The following is a 25,272-nucleotide window of genomic DNA, read 5'->3' as shown; positions in this document are numbered from 1 at the left end:
TCATCATACGTATGTTTTATTTTAATGTTCTTTTTTTTTGTTGGATCATACTTGATCTCATGGGCTTCCAACAGCCATTTGTAGTCAACTAGCTCTTCATTGTTGTTTATCGCTTTTTTGTATCCTAGTACTAGATTCGGGATTGCCCGATTTTTAATTCTCAGACGATTTCTTCCTCCTGTAACCTCAGTTTCCATTGTTCTTTCAATTCCTCTGTTAGGTTTTATTTCCCAAACGATTTCGGTTGCTAACAGACAGTGATCACTGCTCGTTTGTTTTGTTATTGTGAAGGAGAGTATCCGCTCCAGTGTGCTTCCTCCCACAAAGCAATAGTCTAAGCAGGCACCTGATTTCCCACTGTACCAAGTATTGGCCCCTTGGAGATCTCCCTTAGTCTGGCCATTTAACATCTTCATCTCACGGATTCTCATTTCTTGCATCCATATTTTTTCCTTTCCTAGCAGATGATCAGTAGCTTTGATCTTACCATTTTTGTCTAGGATTTTGATATTTAAATCGCCATTTAATATTATCAGCTGGCCATTTCCCTCCATCATGGATTGATCAATTACCTCCGTGATTGACGTTAAGAAGTTCGTCTGTCCCTGCATATTCTCGCTCCAGTAGATATTGATTAGGACCATTTGTTTTGGGATTTTCGGGGATTCCACTTCAGATGTCACTTTCAGGATTTGCACATAGGGGTTTGGTGTCAGATGTTCTATTACTTTTAATGGACATTCCAATTTCTTAAGTATCATGAGGCCTCCAAACGGTCTTCCCTTTGGTCCCTTCCTAGCCGGGTTTGTGTATACCTCATAGCCCTCGCATATAGGGGATTTACGTAGCCATGATTCTTGTATTGAGATAAAATCATATTGGGTCAGGAAATCGCTTTTACTAGAGAGCAGATGCTTAAAACCTCTTGTGTTCCACGATGCACATAGGATCCGGGTCTGCTCATTCTCCGTATTCTATTGTTTCTTCTTGGAAATCAAGGCATTTGTCATCCAGGCCCATTCCTTTCCCTGGTTGTTTACTTTAGAGGATTTGTTCTTATCCATCTTTAAGTTTTCCGAGTTATCCACTGTGAATCTCAGGGTTTTCAATATCTCTTTATTCTTTTTAGTTGATAAAGACTCTTCCTCCTGAGGCTCTTTCTCATTTTTACTTTTTCCGTTATTTTTCTTCAATTTCACCCCCGGAGTTATTGATCTTGGTCTTACTGCGATTTCCTTTTTTGTCTTTTTTCTTTGTTCTGTATGGGCTTTTTCTTTTAATTGTCTAGGTTCCTCGTCTAAGTCCTCCAGTCGGAACCCTCTTTTTCTTAAAGTGTCTGATACATCCAATAGTTTCTGCTTTATATTTTTAGATGACAAGTGCAAGATAACTTGGTCCAGCCTGTGTTCCTTTGGGAATTCCACTATTTTTATGTCTTCCGTTGATATCGTCCTTGGTGACAGGGCTTGCTTGCAGAGCTCCACCACGTACCTTCTATTTTCTGCTGGATGTCTCTCCTGTGCCTTTTGAACAATATTGCAAGAGAATTAAAATCTAGCCTTCCAAATTCCCTGATCTTCCCTGTAGCAAAACATGCATACGTAACTTAAGCAGGTGTGCTGTTGCATGGACCCCGACCTCCATAACCACCGCGTACTCAAACCAAGCATTTGTTCGTTCCTTCCTTTGGCCAGATGCAGTACTTGGAGCATCCCAATGTGTTAATGACAATCAATGAGCCAACTGTCTTCCCAGGACGCCTAATCTACTCACTTGCACCACCCTGCAACGCCAACCAAACAAATGCATCAATGCCACAGTTGGAACACGTAAAGGTATGAGCCCTGCTGGTTATTAAATGGAGGCTATTGAGAAAGTGGTCCTGTGTTAGAGTTCAGAGAAGTGCTGGGTGTGGGTGCAAGGGTTTAAACATCGTACCTCTGGACGAACCAGCACATCATTTGAGTAACCCGCCAGCCTAAACATACACCATTTGAATAACCAACCACACGAAGAGTAAAAACAACCCTCTGAAAAGCCCCTCTATCCGCTGTCTTTCTGCTTGGACTGTTGAATACTCCAGGACTAATGAGTGCTACAGTTTTATAAAGCAAAGATGCATGTTAATATCACTTGCATAATGGTTTTTTTATGCTTCAAGTCTCTAGGGCGACCGTTTTCTGCAACTATTTTATGTGTGCATTCAGAATACTGAATGTGAAAAAGAATACTAAATGCAGAGTACGTGAAGAGCATTATGCACCTCTTACACCAGGTATGTTTTTCGAGGAAGCACTCCTCTCATAATCCTGATGAAAGTTACATTACTGGTTGTTAAAATGGGTTTTAATTAATGTTTGCTTTGTGTGCATTAATAAACCGTGCGAATGGACTACCATGAGCATAGGTTATGCCCGCATTCAGAAATCAATGGACACTTGACTCAAATGTGGACATTTTATAGGTATAAGTCAGCTGAGTAACATTTACATTAAAAGATGGGTCAGACTATACATGTTGCATTCATTTTAGTTTCTACATATGAAAGCTGCAAAAATCATTTATATTTGGCATACATTCAGAATTACATGATTCAACTGTCTATTGTTTTTATTGTAGAAGTGCAAAAGTAGCTGCTTGATGAATGGCCTACTGGGGGCCATTAAGGGTGAAATTATATCTGAACACACGTGTGGATCTCTGAACGCAAGATAAATGTTGTCCTGATGAAGGGTGCTTGATTGAAGCAAGCACCTTTTGCAGTTGGCTTGGAAGGCCGAAACAGTCTGATGCTTTTGTCATTGCATTCATAGACGAGCACATTGGACTGTTCATAAATGGATTCTATTTGTAAAATGGGAGCACTGAATCAGTTGTGGTAATGCCAGATTGAAACCAAACTTGCATAATCTTGGGGGTGATGTGGAGCAGCTGAGCCAAGATTGCAGCTTCCTCCCGAGCTCTGTGTAGTGCTGGCGGTTCCTGCAATTACTTTTTGTCGAGCCCTGTGCCTGGTGGAGCCCTACCACCTAGCTGTACATATTTGGCAGCTGTGCGGACCACCCCGACACTTTCTTGAGCGCTAAAGAGAAGGTGGAGATGGAATCTCTGCTGAGTTGCCTGGCTCCTGAACTACAGCTCAGCCACATTGGAATCTGCACCCTTGCCTGTTGCACACCGCAGGAGCTCTAAGCCTGTTGCTTGTGGGGTGGGGCTGTGTGGGATTGGTGCTTTCATGACCTGCTGTGTCCCTGCCCCCCTCATCACTGCTTGAGACACGGTTGTCACAGGGGCTTGCTGGAGGCACCGGCGTGTAGGCATCCTTCCTCTATTTCAGCAGCTCGTCCTGGAAGCCTACGTGACTGCTGCGCGCCGGTCGCTTGCCACCATATTTGCCCCTGGAACTCCGCTAGTGGCCTCTACTATTCACCATTTGCCACCAGCTTCTCTCATTCGCTACGTGGCAATTGCTGTGCACCATGTGTGGTACACGGTTCAATATGACCAAGGGTGCCGGCACGAAGAAAGGAAGCAGTATGGACCGCTTCACGAAGGTGACATCCAGACCAACTGAAGTAGCAACCACTACAGTGCGCATGCTTTGGAGCCCTCTGCCCTCGCCTGTCGTGGAGCATCTCAACCTGCAGCAAATACTGGGCATGATGCAGCAAGGTTTTACCTTGGTCAATGAGAAATTGTATTCCCTTACCACCAGTGTCGCATCCATTTGTGCGCAGCTAGAGAGACAGACGATTAACACTGCAGAGGGCAGAATAAGCACGGCAGAAGATAATATTGAGGGCCTGTCAACTGCCACCTTCCCATCGAAGGATATGAAGGTGCTGAAAGTGGTTTGATGACCTTGAATCATGATCCTGCAGAAACATTTGTATAATAGGAATAATTAGATGACGGTGGAGGACATGCTGAAGAAGCTCCTGCAGAATCCGGCTCCATCGGCTCACATAACAGTGGAGCGTGCCCACTGAGCACTCGCGTCGGACTACTCGTGCCCTACTGTCACACGTGTTCTGAAATATGGAGACGGAGTAGTTAATACTATACCGAGCCGGGGACATGATGGAACTCTGACTTGCACAGCATCTACATATACCCGGATTTCACGGTTGCGGTACAACAGGAGCGACGTACCTTCCTGGGTGTTAAACTGTTGAGGGAAAGGAACATACTGTGTGCAATGCTCATTCCAGCTAGAGTTTGGTACTACAACCAATCGTACTTCTTCACGGTCCCAGAGGTAGCCATATTCTTTATTGGATCCAAAATACCAGTGGGCGGATCCCTGCACAGGGTTTCATCCTCTGCTGATTGAAAATATTAATAGCTTTTTCTAAATGTGTTCATTGTAATGTAAGCCTTCATGGACTCCATCCCTGTGATCCTTTTAATACTATGTTACATAGATGCACACTCTAAATAGTTACAGCTACTCGCCCTTGCAAGTGCAAATGATTTGGTTATTGTTGTGAGGGACAATCATTGGTTTGTTTTTGGAATCTGGGGTGGGTAGACCGCTCTTTATTTGGTAGGAAAGGGAGGTTGTTGCGTTTGGTATTAAATGTTCTAAAAGGTTGCCTTGGCAGGCATCAAAATCCCTATTGGCATGATTGCAGCATTGATGGTAGATAGGCTTGGGACACAGTTGAACAATGGGGCCTTGACAACACAGTGAAATAACAATTCACGTGATGACCTGGAACGTTCGTGGGCTGGGAAATTAAAAGAAGACCAGAAAGATGATGGCATGTGTTGCTAGGCACAACATTAACATTCTCTTCTTTCAGGAAATGCATGCCACTGCTGTTATCATTGAGTGTTGCTGTATCTTGGGGACACAGAAGTTTCTTAACTCCCTTCTGAAACCCAATCCAGAGGAGTCCTTACCCCGGTTCATCAAATTCTTAGATTAATGTAGAAAGGCACACACTGACCCCCTACGGTAGATATGTAATAGTGCAGTGCATTCTAGAGGGAGTTGATTTGCTCCTGGTCTGAGCCTAGGGCCTGAACATTGATATCTCCAACTACCTACGAAGAGGTAGTGTCCATTTTAGTCACATACCCTGCGGTTTCCGGTCATATGGGGGGGATGGCGGGGCAGATATGAATACCATTTTTTTAGATCAGCAAATGGAAAGAAAGAACGGCTCCCAGACCCCTATCTAAAGCCGCCCGGAGCCTAGTACGCCAAATGGGACGTGTAGCCAATGCTACATCCTAGGGGCCGGGAGTTATTTTGTTTGACAGTACATGTCATTTTGCACCGGCATCTTCCTGTTCTCACGCCAACTATTGTGGACTGGTATACTCCCACACATGCCTGTAACGCTGCAACTCACTGTTATGGGACTGGGCTCCTAATCGAATATCGTGGCGATTAAGTCTGATGCACTGCAGGACATTGGGTTCAAGGAACATATAGAAATGTACACATGCATTTACTTTGACTACAACGCTCCTGACGCTACCTCATATGGCACACTAACTATGGCAGGCATCTAAAGTTTACATTGGAGGGATGGCTATCTTTAGAGAATTTGGGGGTTTCAAAACAATTCAGCATGACCTACAGGGTGGTGAAGCTTAACATAAGTACTTTGAAAACAAAAACACCACCACACCCATCTGATTGACATAAGCACCACCCTAGATGGATTCTGAGAACATGCACAGAGGGAAGTTGAATATTTTGCAAAACCTACAGCCGCTAGAAGATGCAGTGTAGGAGACCTTCCGGGGAGTACACTTTCTAGATTAGTACACGCGAGAGGGCCTCAACACAAATTGATTGTGTGCTCGACATGCAGGGAAGAGACAGTAAATGTATGGACTTGGATATACCCGGAGTCTCATCAATTCTATGATGCAGTATATGGCACTTCTCTATTACGTGGGAGCGGGCCATACACGCAATGCTCTAAAATCACTCAATTTCCAAACTATCTACGAATGCCAGTGAGCAAATTAATACGCGGTTTACTGCTAGTCATTAAAGACCTGCCCAGGGGTAAGGCTCCAGGCCCAACAGGCTGAATGCAGAATTTTGCATGGCTTAGGAATCCATACTGGCACCTCCCACCTGCTGTGAGTGTGGGATGAGCCACTGAAGAGCTTTCTTCTCCTGGAGTCCATACGTGAAGCTATAATTACCATACCATTTAAACCTGGCAATGAGTGCGGGTCTTACAGACCCTTGTCCCTCATAAAGGTGGCAACAAAGACGGCTCCCTCTGATGCAAAGTATGGTCCACAGTGATCCGGCTGGCTTCATAACTGGCAGATTCACTGCGCTTAATATTCACTGCCTGTTCAATGTCATGTCCTGACTATCCCCCCAAGGTCTCTGCTGTAGCTGTCACCTTCAATGCGCAAAAGACGTTTGATATGGTGTCCTGGGAAAACTTAATTTGTGTTACTGGAGAAGTGTGCTATTGGGATTCGAATGCTAAATTACTTCGAACTTCTTTATACTCGTCTAGTTGCCAGGGTCTTGGTCAATTCACACTTGTCTGAACATTTACTTCTGGGTAGAGGCACTCGTCAAGAATACCCCTTGTCCCTGAAACTGTTTGTGCTGCCATTGTACCTATGGTGGACTTGGACAGGGAGAGGCACAAGCATCGCGGGATCCGGCTAATGGGTTCCCCTGAAATAATCTCCCTTTTACGTGGATGATGTGTTACTCTGTCACTGACCCACACACAAATATCGACCCCCAAAAAATGCGTCACACACTTTGGAAAATACTCTGGATTCACAGAACTACATGAAGTCCGTAATCTTCCCCCTCATAGCCAACATTATGAGACTGGGTGGGATCTACCCCCTGAAATGGGCGCCTGTTAATCAAACACCGGCGGGGTCCTGATATCTAGGGACAAGGGTTCGATCCTCTCCAACAAATATGCTGCACATACATTCAGGGAAAACTAAACCGTTGGAGTGGGATGTCGCTGTCTCCGACCACTATACTAGCTCTGGTGAAGATGATCCTCCTCCTCCAAAATACTGGCTCTTCACAAATGTGCCCCTTTGGGGCTACTACTTCACCAGATGTCATGGTTTTCTGTCCCAATTGCTGGGGCGATCCATAAGAAACGGACAGAACTGACGCTGCCTTACATTAAGGGAGGTTTCGAAACACCAGGCTTTAAAATGTATCAGATGGCAGCTCGGGTGCAATTCATGACCTACTGGTACGGCAGAGACAATGCCCCTCCACACACTCGTTTGGAACTTCTGGCGGCAGACAAAGCTATTAAACTCTGCTAATCAACTTCACATTCTAAGATTGTCCATATGACCCTGTACATAATGCAATATTTGCATGGCGAGCCATATTTTCAATAGAGGGGGAGGTTGAACATGCTGGCACTCTGGCACTTTCCTGACCTATTCCCTTACTTTGGGATGGTTCTCTATGTTCATGCTGTGAGTGTCTCAGATACCGGACGCTGGGCGACCTCTTCCGAGAGGGTAGGTTTCTCGCATTGAAAACCTGGAAACAGAGTCCCAGAGGCACAACCTTGGTGATCTTAATTCTATAGGTTAAGGGCAGCGGTCCCAAATGGTGGGGAAGTATTCCCCCGGAGAATGAATCCCAAGTACATCTGGGTCCTCAAAACCAACTCTCTTCGTAAATACCTTCCTAATTTAGCTCCGCCAACTCTCCAAGCAACGATGTTGCTAGTAGATCTTTCTTCAGCTGGGGCCCTCCCTCTGGAACTGTCTCCCTGCTTCTCTGAAACTCTAGGAGAACCATGTCCGGTTCCGGAAGCCCCCAAGACCTTCCTCTTTGCTTCTGCCTTCTCTTACTCTTCCCCCTCCAGATTTCCTGTCTGATACTGCACTGGTCATCTGGATACCCTCTGATTTCGGGTCCAGGTCCCTACCCGGCCAGTTGCACACCCTCGCTGCCTCCCGGCAACCCTTGCACTTGCGTCTGTATCTGTAACCCTACAGTCCCCCTACCTGCTCTTTTGGACACCTGCTGGCCGCACTTCTTGTTTTGACCCCATGTACAGCACTGCCTCCTCCTCTTCCACCCCCCCCCCCCCCCCTGTCCCTTGCGCGATCTCATTGTCACTTGGCCTAGTAAGATCGTTGTCTCTGTTCCCCGTTCCTTGCCTCGTCCTGCCTTGAAACACATGCCTTATTATTTTTTTTTTTAACTTTATTTAACCCGTAGGTTTTTGAATGCAAATTTTGAGACCCTGCATCTGAATTGTGAGACCTGCAAATAAAGTTTCTGTTGCAGCTCATCTCTGCCAGGTTTCCCAACTGCATGCCAGCCCACAACGCAATTTAGGATTGCTGTCTTTTGAGTCTACAAGAGTGCAGCAGTCGACTCAGAAAGGATGCCTTCTCCTCAGTTGCCCCCCTCCCCACCCTCCCACCCAAATCTCATTCTTGCCTATGACTAACTGTGGAGCAAAAGGCTTTCCCGGGTCCTAGTCTGCCAATCGTATTTGTTCCAGCTGGCGGAGACCCTCTGAAGATGGGTCAGACCTCTCGGTTCCAGAGGTGAAAAGACGGATAACAGTGCAGCCTTATTGGGTGCAGCCGATGAGTGGATGTGTAGGGAGATTGCGGACTTGGAGAGGTACCTGCTAGCAGACATGCTGGAGACATTACCAGTCTGTGTCCAAACTGGTCGCTTAGGACCTCTTACAGTCTGCAATGGGGTTTGACATCAGGAGGTAAGCCTATTTGAGGCCCATGTGATGAAATACCTGCATGAAATTAAATTTGTTGTGTTCGGACAGTGACCAGAGTGCCAGGGCTCTAGTTGGATTTGAAAGAATACATTATTGCGCTTGGTGTTCACCTTTTTGAGCTTGACTTTCATTAAATCGACTATATGGTGGTTCTAATGCATGGGTCTCCAACCTTTTGGCGCAAAATGTGCATATAAAATGGGTTCTATGTGATTTCATCAAACGATTGGTTGAGGGAGATTTCATCCATGTTTTTTTATTTTGCTGCAAATATATGCAGGCAGAGACCCCGCCATAATCCTGCACATTAATTATGATCCTAAACCCAACCCCACATACATTTGTAGGAAAAATCATTAAAAATAAATCGAGAAATTTCCCATCTACCAATTCTGCTGTGGCAAAACCTCCTGTTACGTATAAAATGTTACTGTGAGCAACATCTGTACTTTGAAGGAATATATTGACATTCAGTTGGTGGAAAAAATGATTGCCACACAAATTATGAAAATTGCTAAGAGGATATGTTAATGTGCAGTATTTAACAGTAAAAGACACCAAGTGCATTTCTAGGTTGGTGCTTACAAGACACCATTAGGAAATTAAGTGCCCAACAGGACCTCTTTTTAGATGCATGAGGCCAGTAAGATTGTTGAAGAACATGGCAGGACATATGAGGTGGCATTTACAATGCACCTGTACACCAGTGTTTCTAGGTGCGACAAGACAAGGGTGGAGTGTGGGGGGGTTAGGGGGTTTGGTGGTGGGTGGGTGGGGGGGATAAAGGGAGGACAGAATAATGATCTTACTAGGCCTTGTTATTCAAATCGCGCAAGTGCATGGAAGAGGGAAGGCGAAGTGCAGTTAACTCACTAGCTGCCAGCGGGTGTCTCATAAGTGCAGAGAGAAAGGACTGTAGGGTTGCAGATACAGACCCTAGGTGCTGGGGAGCCCGGAGGTAGTGCCAGGGCAACGGGATATGCAGGAGGAGCTTAGGCCCGAGTTCAGAAGGTGACCGGGTGACCAGTTCGCAGAGCAGTCTGGTGCCTCAGCAGGAGAGAGGAAGAGAGAAAGCAAAAGCGAAAAGGAAGGTCTTTAGTTGCTTCAGGAACCGGAGTTGGTCCTGCTCAAGTTTGAGAGGAGCAGGTAGGCTTTTCCAGAGGGTGGCCCCAGCCTGCTTGGAGAAGCGTCTGACACTCGAGAGTTGGAGGTGAATGAGCGGAGAGCTCGAAGGAAGACGTTTTGGAAGAGAACGTTTGAGGTAGAATGGTCCAGGCCCCAGAAAGCCTTGTGGACGAGGCAGAGGGCCTTGAAGTTGATCCTTGCAGCCACAGGGAGCCAGTGAGCTGGTGAGATCCGATCCCTGGGCTTGAGGCCAAGGACAAATCTTGCAGTCCTGTTCTGGATAAGTTGTAAAGGTCGAAGAGTAGATGCAGGAAGATTTAGAAAGCGGCTGTTGCAATAGTCCAGCCTAGAGAGGAACAGAGCTCTGGAGACAGTTTGCTTCTGGGGGCAAAGTGAGAAAAGCAAGAATACTTCTGAGGAGGTGCAGCTGATGTTTTGACATCTTAGAGACGTCAAAGATGTGAAGATAGAAGGAGAAGGTGGAGTCGAAGATGACACCAAGGTTCTTAGCCTCACAGGAAGGAGCAGGAAGAGGGCCCAGAGTGAGTGTCCAGAGAGGGGAAAGGAGGGAGCGGGTATTCCAGTGAGGTTCATCTTAGTCTTACTGGCATTAAGGCAAAGATCATTGACGGCATGCCATTCCTGAATTGCATCAGCTAAACGGAGCTGTATTGTCCTGCTTTTTTTTTTTTTTTTTTTTTTTTTTTAAGGGGCCGTATGGGAAAGGACTAAACTAGATCGCACAATACAAAACCCATCAAAACTGCTTCCTCCCTTTTAGGTTGTAGAACTGTCTATGGCATCAGCCCGACACATACACAATCCACCCTTCCCAACTTCAGGTAGGCACATAAGATTTTTTTAAAAATAAACATATTTTAATGTCCATCACATTCGTAAAAAAAACAATCATAAAAAGATCAAACCACATTTGTAAAAAAAAAAAATGGTTCACAAAGTGCTGTTTTTCTCTAATGAACACCATTTCATTACAATAAGTATGCATTCTAACACATTGTGCCGTGTTCTTAAACCCGACCATAACATATACCTACAGTTGGTTATATATTAGATGTAATATTCCCCTCTTTTAAGGAACACAAAAGAACACTGCACAATGTGTTAGAATGCATACTTAGTGTAATGAAATTGTGTTCATTAGAGAACAACACAGCCTGTGTCTGTTTTCCTCTATTCAACATGCATGAGGTTTGCCCTTTTCCAACTTTCAATGCAACCAAACTTAGTCTCTACTATTACTCGCTCAAGCATTGACTAATGCCTTCTATTTTTCTTAGCCAACCTGCTTCTCAACTTGATCATATCTGTTCTATCTTTTGAGTTTTGCCTTTAATTTCACTTGCTTCGTATAGTCCGAATGCTTGCATGGCATGGCACCTCCTTATCTTCCACTCTCATATCCTGGTATTCTACTTTCTCAATCTTACTTCAATCTGACCCTCGTCTACCCTGTGCCAAATCTTGTTTCTGTTCTTGCTCTCTTGGCTCCTTAATTCTGAAATTCTGTCCCTCTGCTGATTCGATCTCTTACCTCGTACTCCTCCTCTTTCTGCCCACATTTTAAAGTTCCCTTCATCTTAAATGGATCACTGTTTAATCGTACCTCATTTTTACTGATGTGATTACCTGTTGAGCACTTTGGCGATAAGCGGTGTAAGGAACTCATGACGGCAACAGTAAAGACAGACACCCGTGATCACAGTTCAAGGGTGTTTATTAAACACCTAATCTATGCCTAAAGCTAAGATGGGAGCAAGCTACGACCATCAAATAAAAATTATAATAATTATTTTGCATTTTATATAGCGTTACGAACCCTCAGGCATCTGAGCGCTGCTTATTACCTATGGTGTGTGGTGCTCATTTATCGACCTCGTAAGGATGAAAGGCCGATTTTGGCCCTGCCGGGATTCGAACCTGCGGAAGCAGGCTCTGCATGAATGTCAAAGCGAGTGCTCAACTTGCTGTGCTATCTGACCGGCTAAGGCTGTGCTAGTAGCGTTGGCAACTAAAAAGGGCCTATACAAAAAAAAGAATGTCAGTCCTTACTACTAAGCTACAAAGAGTGTGGGATGATGTTCACCAGAAAAGAAAGATGTGTTCACTAAACTAAGTCGGGATGATATAGCTGGGTCTTTGTTACCCACGTTTTAAGCACGAGGCAAGGTGGGACTTATGAGCAGAGCACACTCCTGGCCCTCATTAGCACGAGGTTCACCGTTCCAGTTAAACGATACAAAAACCTTCAAAGGCGAAGTCTCTTTCGTGCAAAGTCTCTTGCCTTATAAGGCTTGCTGATTCACACCGACAAACGCTTCTTCAGTGGTTTTGTACATGGGCGATTGCTTTTTGCCCCTAGGATCGCCCGCCTTTGGGCTCGGATCCTCCTTATAACTTGGGCCTCACTCTGTCGGTTTCACTACAGCCTTTCAACTGCAGCTTGCAATTTTCTCGAGTTTTACTGTCCTTCTGAACAACTTCTTTTTGTGGGCAGCCCTCGGCCGTGTTCACTGTTGTCAGATACACAGTTCAACTCTTCATCACAGTATGGGATCCACTCTCGTCCGCTCTCCCTTTGGCATCCCTCCGTCGGGTTCATATATCCTTTTTAACACACTGTTCACAGTTGGCTTTGCTGTATCTCAACCTATCGACTTGGGCCACCGTCTGGTTCACTGCAGCCTTTCTTTAACACGGTTTATGCAACTTCCACACAGTTCATGATTCTCATTTTTATCAGAAAGTGGGGTTCTTTTCCCCTAGCTTTCTCTCCGCCGTGGTTCAGACTTTCGATTGTACAAAGGATTTGATGTGACCTTTGTAGGACCACTCTGATGCCTTATGCCACCCTTTCCTAGGGTCTTCTGGTTCTCGTAGTTTCAAAACAGATCTCGGTTGGAGCCTTTCGAATGAGCCACCACGTGGCGCTAGACATCAACTTGGGTTAATCCAAACGCACACAAGTTCTTTCTCTTGCAAATTTCTTGCTTTCAAACTGTTGCTACTTGCAACCTATGTGCTCAACATAGTTTGGCTTGCTATCGGCGTCCTCCGACTCACTGGCTGTGCTGAACCTGGTAGCTTCTCGGATCTCTGGAGACCAGGATTGTACCACGGTAGCCAGCTTGCCTCTCTGCCTGCGTTATCAATGCAGGACGTCCGTGTGTACCGTTGTCCTCTGCTGCTCTGCACACCAGCTGTAACTCCCAGTCTTGTGATTTCCCTTTTGGAGGCTTTGCGTGTCTCAGTTGTAAAGGGCAAGAGCAATTCCCCCTTCGTCATCCTTTCCGGTCTCGCCGCCTTTCTCCTCAGTTTGAACTGCTGGTTTGGGGTAGCTGTCTCCTTGTGCGTTTGGCCTTGCCCGAAGTGTGCTTTTGCGCTCCACCTTTTATCCCTGTGGGTAAGAGAAAGGGCCGTCGGGTGTGTGCGGTTATCGTCAATTGCCTGACTCTGCCTGACCATTGTTTTGGGACATGTCGGGTAAACACCTTTAGTTTTAGTCTGTTGTCTGCCACGGTGTGACAAAGTGTTTGTGCCGGAAGAGGGGTTTGGTAAAGTTTTTAAGTATCCCACAGGTAGGATGAGGAAAAGGTGTTCTATGGAATCGTAGCCCTCGTACTACAGGGTTTGGGAAACTCGGATGGGCGAGTTTGGCAGGGTTTGTGAAACCAACAGGAATGACTGGGATTGTCATGAAATGAACAGGGAGGATGTGGGAACAGTAGTTTTTTGTGAAAGCAGATGGGGAAGGTGGTAAATAAAGGGCAGGAAGGGAAGAATAATAACTAGGAGTTTTCGGGTAGAACACACAAAAAGTCGTCTTGGGAGATATGGGTTCCAAGTGCAGCAGAGTTTGGGCTCCTAGAGGATTTATCAGATATGGAGGGTTTGTTAGATTTGGGTAATGGACATTCTTTGGGTCGAAGAGAGGCATATGTGGAACAACCTACAAAAGCCTCTGGGAATTTGTCCATGGCATAGTACAGCATCTCACTGGGGGCATTCCCCTGGTTTCCCCTATCCAGGTGATCCTCCCTTGCTTGTCCGCCCCCAACGTTGGGATCTGAGAGTGCCAGCTCTTCCCACCTGAATAAGGGATTCTCAAGGTCGTCTCAGGAGAATACCCCCAGGTTTCTCACAATTATCACAGTAGCAGTAACACTGGTCAAAGCATGGCAGGATTTAAAAATCACTTATTTGGGATTTTGTGGGTTATGCCTCTATGAATTCCTGGGAACTTCTGTGGCGAATAGTGCTTATAGCATGGGCCTGTTCCATTGGTCAAAGCGTGATTAGTAATGAGAGAAGTTTTCTGAAGGATTTGGGGTGAGGGGGAACTATGGAGACATCTTTGGGGAAGGTTAGTGGTGCATTTAGAAGTACATTAGGTCAACAACATTGGCCAGTACTTTGAGCATTTAAAGACCAATCACTTTACAGAATGACTTGGGAATCTTAATTTGAAATATGGAAGAGCTTGTGGTCCTGTTTATTTCAAATTGTTAACTATACTTTCATTGTATTTCAATTGGATGTTATGCAAATTAATTGGACTATTTGTCATGCATTTTCCTGACATGCCCATTATCCACATGTTAGATGACAAAGTATCAGACCATGACATTTTTTCCACCAGGATACTGTAATCCACATTTAACATTTTTGACAATTAAGCATGGTGGCGATAAATACCAGAATGATGAACGCATTCACTGGTTCAAAAACGTGCTATTGTAATTGTCATTTTGTATAGCGCCTTTTCCCATTGGTATGGTCTCAAAGCTCTGAAGATGAACGCCCACTGGTGACCGCAGTCCAAGGTATGGGAAATTTGTTAAAGGAGTTTAGAACACATGTATGCATTTTCGCCAATATGAATGTAAGCTGGGGATGTTGCTAATTGCAAACGATTTAAGCAAGAAAGGTTGGGAATTCATGCTGCTGCTTTTCCCATTATTCTCGTGCCAGTTGTGCTTAGGTGAAGAAGATGGCAATTTTCATCTACATCGACTCCTACATGGGTGTGTGGTTCAATTATGATGTCCATTAGTTATACCGGTCATCTGGGCAAAGTATCAGAACATTAAATGGACATTTATTCCCAGGGACATTGAGTGTGAAACATTTATAACTCATTTCCATGCACATTTCCCATATATAAAAAAAAGCCAATTGGAGTGTTTAATTATAGACAATTGGCGTTCGTGTTACTTATTATCCCCTTATTCACTTACTAAGCTTCTGCAAATAGCCCATTGGAACCTACTTGAGCAACAGGGGAATACTTGGTTGATGGCAGCAGTTGTTGCACAGATTGTGTCTGCTCCAGCAAGCCGCTCACCTCCCTGGTGTGATGCAGATCCAAGTGGTGCAGTCCCTGTAATGTGTGTTTAGCCCAGTAAGTGAGGATTCAAAGCTGACCACAGCATCAGCATGGTTTTCACAAGTGTTGCAGAAAACGAACACAATATTTGCGTGTTGGGTGGAGATTAGTTCAGTACATCTTTAATAGCAGCACTGCAGGGTGAACACAGGAACAGACAGCACGCAATCACCAAGGAATCCCAAACTGGGCCACTCCCGCCTCTATCGGCAGATGTTTTAACATTCTCAGTACATTGATTTCTCACTAAAGAGGGTTTTAGCCCTTCCAATTTGAACATTGGTCTCCAGTCTTCCAGAGATGACCAACACAGATGTGTACCCTTAATACAAGTAAGAATCCCACTCCTCCATCAGTATTTGTTTGAAGTAACTTCTGTTTGTGAAATATGGATATATTTTTGGCAGTGTAATAGTAATTAACTTTAAGCTTGCAGAATACAACTTCTGAGGAAACGCAGCATTAGCTGCCAGGTTTCATCTCTCCATTTGAACTGCAAGCATATAAATTATGATTCTTACTAAGTAAAATAAGGCCCAGTGCTGAATATAGTGATCTAGTCATTTTTAACTCTGTATACTTCTTCCAAATCTATGTAAATTCCCATCCGTTTTCTTTCAGACCTTTGATTTGCATACATCTACATACTTGGATAGTCAAGCAGGCTTAATTTCTGGGCCTTGGGTACTCCCAAATCGATGCCTTGCTAGGACTATTCGTATTACATGTGCCAAACAACGTGTGGGCACCAGTAGACTGTCACTTCCGGTTTCAACAGCACTAATGTGGTCACCACATGACTTGTCTAATCTGCAATCTTAAGACTCATTTAAGCAGCCTCCTCCAGGTTCCTTGTACACTTTAAAAACATCAGACCCTTTCCACACCTTAGTCCACTCTGCTGATCTCTCCACAGCTAATGGTATATCATGTCTCTTGTCCAGAGCCAGGTAGTTGGCTAGCTTTCCAGAACAGTCTTGGCTCGGGCTGCACTATTATTGCTCATGCCTGAAGTGCCTCTTTCATCTTGGCCTCCATAGCGTGGCCCAGAGCAACCGGTGAGCAACATTTTAGAGTGCTGTGAGCAACATGTTTAGTTTGTTTATTTATAAAGCGCATCCGAACCCTCAAGTAGCTGGGCGCATAATCGTGTGCACAGCAGAGTTACATATTGTTACACAAATACATTAATACAACAACAAAAGTGGGGTACATACATTAGTCCAGGCTCTGAGTAGTTGCATACAGAGAACAGAAAAAACATGAGCAAACATGGTACAAGATAATTACAGTGGAGAGTGAGGGCCGGGTTACAGGGTGGTCCTGAATAAGTTTTAGATAAGGTAAACATTTCTATATGGTGGAAAGAAGCGGCTGGCCGAGCGTGTAGGTGAAAGACTAGGTGTTTAAGCTGATAGCCATGATTTCACCATGGCTCTGAATGGCCAGAACGCAGCTTCCGATCTAATTGCAAGAGGGAGAGCGTTCCAGCATTGTGCTGCGAGAACTGGGAAACTGGAACCACCTGCTGTTTTTAGGTTGTAGTTGGGAACCTTTAGTTGGTGCAGGTAAGGGGTTCTGGTGGGTTTATTGGAGCAGTGTCTGGAGAATTTGTCTGAGAGGTAGCGTGGGGCAGTGCGTGACAGGCACTTATGGGTGATGACAAGCGTTCTTAGCTTAATTCTGTCACGGATGGGGAGCCAATGGGCTTCTTTGCTAGCTGTAGATATGTGAGCCTTGCGCGGGAAGTTAAGGGCACATCTTAATGCATTATTTTGCAGGATCTGGAGCCTGTTCAGATTTTTTGTAGTGGTGCCTAGGTAAAGTGTGTTGCAGTAGTCTAATTTAGACGATATCAACGCTCTGGATAGGGTGAGGCAGCTTGAAGGGGAGAGAAAGGGCCTGCAGGCGTTGATCAGTTTATTGGTGTAGGTGGTGGTTGAAATGGTGGAGTTTTTTTGCTTTTTAAGTGACAAGGTGGAGTCGAGGTACACACCTAGTGTTTTGACCTCTTGTTGCATGCGAGCTACACATTGGGGATCACTGTTCTAATGGAATGAGAACATAGGCTCCTCTCCTTGAACCAGTCATTGGCTGAGGGCATGTTTTGTTTCTGGGGCTGTGAAACTCATGATGCTTAGGTTGGGAATCCATGCGAAACCATGAACCAATCAAAACTGGCATGACTCTCTTACATATTGAAAATGTTTGGCTTGTAACTTTGTAACCATTCCAGGTAGAAATATGGGACTTGCGAGTTTTCAAAGGTCTTGCTTTTTGTCTTGACAACAATTTTGCATTCTCTACGATTTGTAATAAAAATATGAAAAATAAGATTTACAGCACAAATTCATGCCTCAAGTGCAGACTTGCGTCTCAGAAAGATCAATACACAAATCGTCTATTTATGTAGCAGTTTCCTACCAGAAATTATAAACAAAAAACATTCTGCTGTCAAGAATATTGCTCCCTCACCTCTATCTGGTCGCAAGCATAAGAATTCTAATCGGAGGGTAAAAATGTCAAGTTGCAAGCCATAAAGTCACTTGCCACCTCAATTCTGCATATACGCAGGGACAGCACACCATTTCTTCATTGCCAAGACTTAATGATCACTATCCAATGGCTGGTGGAGAGTGCATATTTTATGCCATGTTATAATCTAATGAAGATTGGGGCGTGTATTCGGTAAGAGCATCTGATTATGAGGACAGCTAATCCATACTCTGGCATACTATGACAGAAGTATGGGAATATTGGCCATTTTTAAAAGTGAGAGCAGTGAGGGGGACCGGATCTGATTCTGGCATTGGAAAAGCTGCAGGAAAGAACAGAGTATTATGAGTGGATGAATCGGAGAGAGACTAATTTAAGGGCTGCAGAACGGAAGATTTCTCTTTCGGGGCAGGAGTCCTGCCCACAATGGAACCTGCAAAGTGGGAATCGGCTCGTAGCCCTAACTTCATGTGAGCAGCACTGGAGGGGCCCCAGCTGACTGGGTGAAAACTGAAGGCTTCTTCTCATGAGATTTCTCCAAAAGAAATGATGCTCCCTACAGATGCTTTCCTAAGCCCCAGGAAAGGGGCTACTTTGGGAAGGTGCTATCAAAATACAATGTTTTAAGATTTTCTAGTTGACGGCTGGTTTAGAGCAGGTGATTTGTTTCGATTAATGACTACAGAAACATGGCAAATGATTTGTCATGGGGTTAAACATGAAATTAAGGAGTCTTTAGACCCATTTCCTGCATTTGCCTCAACCCTCTAATATAATTTCTAACGGTCAAACTATGATTATCTGCATGTGATGCCCACATTACATTATATTACATGGTTGCCGGCTAGGCTAGGGTAGGAAAGGTAGGTGAAAATGGGAAAGCTTGCTGGGGTATGCCGTTGCAGATAAATACTGGAGTTTCTTTTGTGGGAAAATTTAGAGTTTCCATGAATTACAAACTGCTTCATACGCTGCTTCACTTTAAATTCATCCACCAAGCATACATTGCCCCGAAAAATAAAAACCCAAAACCCCAACTTCCCGAATGCGTGTTCGTGATCGATGCAGATTTCATGCATATGGCCTGAGGATGCACAGGTGTGGCTTCCTATTGGTGGAAAGTACCGAGCGCCCCGAGTGAAATCACTGGATGTGACCTCTGTCCGGAAATGTTCCTCCTGGGTTTCACCCAAACCTATTGCATGATTTTGGGCATTGTAAAAAGCAACAAGTGGCCATAGCTTTGTGGTTGCAACAGGCTTCTGTGGTGGATGGCTGGTAAGACACCTCACCTCATATTACGTGCAGGAGGATACGTATAGAGAGCTAGTGACGCCCACAGTCCACCCTGATGATTACTGGTTGCTCTTTAGCGACGGGGCCTTTTAATGGCCTGCAACCCGACAGAGTAGCCAAGATGTACTGGTAGCTCTGTACACAAGATGAGCTCCACGAGCCGGCCCTGGACATGCCCCTTCCACTATAGACCTCTGACTGTCACCTGGTCATTGTATACTATGTACTTCAGAGCCTTTAACACCCGGAGCCCTGTGGGAGTGAGCAGCACTGCTCTGGTGCATCAGGTAAGCCCTGAGGCCTTTTCCCCACCTGAGCCTCCATCCATAATTCTCAGCGCCTCCTGTTTGCCTCCCAGCGCTTCCCTCCCCTTGCAGAGGTCCCCAGACCCCCCCCCCCCCCCCTGCCCAATGCGATTGGTTGATGCTTCCGGGACCGCCAGCTACTCGGAGCCCCAGGGCAGCCTTGCCCAGGCAGTTGGCTAAGGGACTAAAGCAAAGGGTTCCTCCACTGCTGGTTTGCCCTGGGTGCCCTTAGCCAGGCCTCAAAAGCTGTTGGAAGAGACTACGACAAATTGGTTACACAGCCAATTCCATATTTGACTCTTGGATGACTTTAGCTGCTTTTTTTATTTTATTTTTTCTTTCTCGTTCATAACTGCTGTTAGCTTCATTGGGAGTATAGCCACTGTATTTAATTTGGGTGCATTTTGTATTTGAATCTAGTTGAATTTGGAGTGCGGCCTATGTAATGAAACAGTGACTTTGCAAATGTAGCCGCTGTAAGTTGAAAGTGTAGACGGTGTATGGAATGTAGCTTAATTTGAAGTGTAGCTAATATATTACAGTGGGTGCATTTTATATAGCTAATGTGTAGAATTTAGCCATGCTTTGAATTCACGCCCTTCTAAATTCATCTGCATCTAAGTGTTAGGCAGAATCATATATAGTGCCCTCTGGGAACACCACCCACAATTAAGACTACAAGTGCAAGTACAAATTCACCTTTGGTACAAGCCTGTGCTACACAGTAAAGTGGTAGCGATGACTTATCTCGAGTAAAGTGAGCAGTATCAACAGTTACACAAAGGGCAGCAGTTAATATGGTTCAAACAAACACTGACTCAAGGTTTCTGAGTAAAAGAATATACATTTATTTACACATTGATTTGTAAAACAGTTCACTAAATAAAGCAGCTGAAAAAGTCACACTCTTAATATACTACACAACACCCAATCCATTCTGGACAAGTTCAGTTCAAAAAGAAGTGTGAGCAAAATGGCACTACAGCAATTAAAAAGGGAGGGACAGACAAGGTTATACAAAATTAAGCAGCACCAACAAGTAAGTAGGCAGGGCAATCTAGAAAAGGCTTGCTACAATGAGGATTGAAATCGGTATGCCTGGGCCAATGTTGATGGTTCAGAGTCTTTGCAGAGGATCACGCAGTTCAGAGTAGTTCTCGTTAAGTCTTTGCTAAGAGTTCTAAACGAAGTTGGTCGAAAGAAAAGTTACTTAAGAGTAGAGAAGGACAAGCCCTCGGAGTAGTGAAAGATTTAAAACACTTTCACTGCAGTCGGACGGAACGTACAACCGGATTTGAACAGTACCTTAGAAGAAGGATGCTGTAGCTGAGGCAGAAGTTCTTGGCAGATCCTGCAGGCCCACGGTTCCTGAAATGAATGTCTGACTGGATGTAGGAAGACTGGAGCGTCCCGCACTGCCCAGGGAAGAAACCAGTAGCAGAGCAAAGCGACGAGTAAAAGGTGCACTCCTTAAAACCCAAATTGGGTCCGGTCCTCCTGGCTCTCTGGTTCACTACAGCTTTGCACAGCAAATTCGACCAGGGGAGGGAGGGAGCCAGCGAGGGAGGGAGGGAGGGAGGGAGGCCTTGCTTGGTGTTTGGCGAACTTGTTGGTCCCACCAGCTCAAGGCAGGAAGATTCCTTGCAGATCTTCTGACGTCGAAGTTTGGAGATTCGGACCTGCAGCAGGGCTTCACTGGGAGGTTCAGTCGTGGTAGTGGTCCTCTTCTTTCAGCTTCTCTTCGGTTCTCTCGATCCAGTGACTCTGCCTTCCGAGTCCCAGAGACTTGCTTTTTATGCAGTTTCCCCCCATTCACCCAGCCTGGCTGTCAATCACACAGCAGGGTGGCTGTCCTGGCAGGACAGCCACCTAGCCAATCAAACAAGAGTGCGACTTGGGTTTCCAAGGGAATACTGTGCAGGGGTCCTAAAACCCCTCACTCGCATACTGTCCACCCAGACTCTCAGGCGCCTAAGGAGGGCTTCTGTGCAGAAGCCTGCCAAAGGATGGCGAACAAAGGAGCCAAATCTGTTTTGGCACGCAGAGTAAAACATGAGAAAGACCTTTACAAAAATAAATGGCAAACCCAGCCGGAACCAAATAAAAGTAAATGGGGTCCAGCAGGTTTAAATTCGAGGCCATTAACATAACCTAAAACAGTACCAAGGCTATTTTCATAGACCGCGGTAGGAAAAATATGGTAGATACCACTGCCACCAGCCAAATTTTAAAGAAAGGGGAACAAAATAATGTGCCATGAGATAGACAAAAAGGGATAACTATTAACCCTCTCCAGGTTTGTACTGGGTCTGTGAATTTAAAAAGCCTAATAGTCAATGACAGTAGTCGGCCCCAGAAAATTGAGTTTAAAGTGGGAAGTCTGAAAAAGACAAACCTGTGTGTCCACTAAAGTTGATGTGTGACGCACAGAAAAAAGTGGATGCCTATGGAGTAGGTGAGGCTCCACAGTCTAGGAATACAAAAATGTTGAACGCACAGCAAAACACATGTAAGAGTGGGAGAAAAGGTTTTCACTCTTACCAGGTGAATAAAATAAATCCTAGAAATCCAGCAAAGCTGCTGAGGGACTCGGTAGGTAAGTGAAATTGGCCATTCTGGAGAATTCTCCCCAACACTAAGCAACCAGGAAATACGGGTACGTATCGCATTCCATATTTATGGAAACTAGTTGAAGTCCCAGCCGCCCACCCGCACGCATCTGCTAGACACTGCATAACACATCTGCCAAAAGAATGAAGCTATCCCCATGATAGAAATTCAAGCTAGCTTCATTGGGCTGTGGTATGAAGACGTCTGTAGCAGAGCTTAATGAAGATTTTTCTCGATTGTGTGCGTTCTGTGAAGGCCCTAACTATATAATAAAGTATGGGGAAAGGAGAGCAAGTTTTATTGTAATGTCTACCCCTATACAAATGGTGCTTAATGTAAATCCTATGCAGCCCTTTATTCTGAAATTGCACAGTAAGATTCATACGTGAAGCGAAAGGGAAGGGATACTTATCATGTTCAATACAATCTGAAAACCATTCTTCCAGGTTGGGTGGGTGAGCTTGAAAGTGTGCATTCTAAATTGACGACACGGCTTCTCTAACCTAAAACCTGCAGGAGCCTGATGCAATTCACAATGCGCTTATTTTCCACATCGCCTGCATACTAGCAAATCTCAGCACCATTTTCACAAGCAAAAGGGGGAGAACACGTAACAATTCCCTGATAACAGCATTTTTTGGTAATATTTGGGGGAAAGAAAAAGTCCTGGGTATTGTTTAAGTAGAGCTTTGTACAGTTTAAAGATGCTAGCGTATTGGAGAAAGTAAAATGCTTTGACCAATCCGTTTATTGTTACGACCCATCTGTCTTGATTGCTATGCGGCACGTTAAAACGCAATGGCCGGTAAGCTGCAGAGTTCAAATTAGAATACTTCAGTACCTCAGACCTCAATGACAGGTGTGTGTTAAAAATAGTGAGAGAATGTAGGCAGGTCATTTTTTGTTTTTGTAGACCATTTGTGCGTGATTGGTGAAGCCACACTTTGAGGAATGTGGGTGCCTGTTTCCACCTTTCAGGAGTCCTTGTCATGTCTGGGACCTCGGCATTGTCCTTGTAGCCCTTGTTCACTAACCTTTATAAACCATGGCCATGATAGATTGAAGTTTGGTGGCCTGGCAACTTGCTTTTTTTGGTGCGGTAGTCGCTTAGCTGCAAGCCCTTTCGGCTGTGGCGCCCTTTGCTACTTTTCCCCAAACACCAGGTTGTACTGCTTTTCCTTTCTTCCCAAGCTCATGGCTGATTTACATATTAATCAAATGGCCTTACCAGCGCTCTTTCCTAACCCTTGTTTGTGGGGTGAAAATCGTGCTCTACATCCTTTGTTCGTTGGGCACTGACATTCTACCTTCATAGGTCCAGCTCTTCGTAGGCAAGTCCTTTGGGTCGTCAGCTTCTAAATCGACAATTGCCAGCTGTACTAAGAACTACAGGTCCAAGGGATTGCAGGCCACACATGTATTTTTTTTTTTTACTTGTGCCATTCGAAAGGTGTCCTTTCAATGACCTGTTACCTGAGATGCCATTACCAGAGCCGCTACTTGGGCCATGTCCTTTTTCTGTTGCCACTTCTGCTTGTATTCCAGTTCTTGAGTGGACAATCGGTTTGGACATGCAGTTCTGCAAAACTTGTTTGACTAGGTACTGTCCGCACCATTGACCTTTCAATGTGTGAATGCTGGTTTGTCCCATGCAAGCGTGTAGGAGTAAGAATGTTGCTCAATGAAGTGCCTATATTACTAAAAATCCATAGGCTCCCCGCTTTAACCCTCACTTCCTTCATATGCACTCCCACGCTAAATTGACCATTGGTCAGGTGCTGTACCCTAAGCAATGGAAAGACTGGCAGGGATCAGCGCCTAGAGGGATTTTTTGTTGTTGTTGCTGTTTACCAAAATGTTCCTGACCCGTCCTTGTGAGTGGGGGCGGGAGGCAGAGGGAAACTGAGTGAGGGGCACTATGGACTAGGAGTACAGTAGCCCCAGCGGTAAAGAACTTTTTCTCATTGCACAGTAGCACATTTAAAGGTGCAAGTTGACCGTTAATGACTGCTTAGAAGTAACCTGACGGACCTTCTACACCGTTGCTTGATGGTACTGTCTGATATTTAACTGGGGGATTTGTTTGGGGCCGGGAGAGTTTGGTGAGACTGGCCATAAAGATTACCATGGCCTTTGACTGGGTGGGGTAAATAACCAAACTGTATCCTTTCGCTTCCCATCTCCCTCCTAGCTGTACTTGAATGCAATCGTTTTTTGCATACAGTTGCGCTTTTGTGCCACGTAATAGCCAAAACAAAAACGACTTGCATTTTGTTTATAGTTGTATATGGCACTATTAACGCTACAATAACCTGGGGTGAGTGTAGCGGTTGTGTCCATATGGCAAGGACCTCATCTGGAAAGCTCATGTTGCGCCTAGACCCTTCACCTGCCCGCCCCCTTGCCGTGAAAGCGCGGCCTCGTTAATGCAGCTGATATTTGATTAGACTGGATTACTGTCTCGTTGTGAAATATTCTCACTGTGGTTTGTTTTTTGTTTCCCATGCCTTTATCGCAGACGGCATTGAGCACGTTCTTCCAAGAAACCAACATTCCCACCAACCACCACCATCATCAGATGGTAAGTACACCAGCACTGGTGGATTGTTGGGTGAAGGATGCTTGGTCGGGGGAAGGGGTTGTGGGCGCTGGGAAGCCGGTTTAGCAGAAAAGAGGGTTTTAATTGGATGTCGCAACTGCCCTCTGCTCTACCCGCGAGCGCTTCTCCCTGCTCAGGATGATGCAGGGTGAAGGCCTACATGCTTTGTCTGAGGGAGATGTTTGTGTTTTGATGCTGCCTGCAGTGGGGGAGGGGTTCCCTTCGGCAGGAATGTGGTTTTGCATTCATGTCCGACAATCTTCGTGCCAGCCATGTTTAAGCAGATTGAGCGCTCCCAGGCATCAACCGACTGCACATCCAGGAATGGAAATGCGAGCCGAAATGCATGCAACTTTTTTCCATGTGCCTTCATTTAATGTGTTGTGCTTTCTTTGGTATTTACGAACATCATGTTTTCCCAATGACTTGATTGGAAATTGTGTTTGTAATCCTTGACATTGTGTCACTATGGTACATTGTGTTTTAGGTATGCGAGGGCATGTACAATTTAAAAAAAAAGAGAAATTCTTTATGGCATGCGCCGTCTGTCGTACCTAATGCTTCCAGAGCACGTACGCGAGATTGGCTTTTTCCCCCGATTCCTTTCAGATTATCCCTTCTGCACGCATTCAAGGAGTGCATGCATGTGACCTGTATCATCCGCTCAAATAACTTGTTACGTGTTCGATGCATGTACTA

The 25,272-nt window shown here is 45.1% G+C and overlaps 1 protein-coding gene across 1 annotated transcript in view; it reads left to right on the top strand.

Annotated features, from left to right (window-relative positions):
• UBALD2 (UBA like domain containing 2) overlaps positions 1–25,272 on the top strand; it is a 185,419-nt gene that overhangs the window by 88,558 nt on the left and 71,589 nt on the right. The window contains exon 2 of the mRNA XM_069654698.1: positions 24,493–24,555. Within this exon, the coding sequence (XP_069510799.1) occupies positions 24,493–24,555 (63 nt within the window). The remainder of the gene's footprint in view (positions 1–24,492; positions 24,556–25,272) is intronic.

This window comes from Ambystoma mexicanum, chromosome 3q (genome assembly GCF_040938575.1).
Source record: "Ambystoma mexicanum isolate Mex_15411 chromosome 3q, UKY_AmexF1_1, whole genome shotgun sequence".
NCBI classification, from domain to species: Eukaryota; Metazoa; Chordata; class Amphibia; order Caudata; family Ambystomatidae; genus Ambystoma; species Ambystoma mexicanum.
This window is presented reverse-complemented; position numbering and strand designations above follow the sequence as displayed.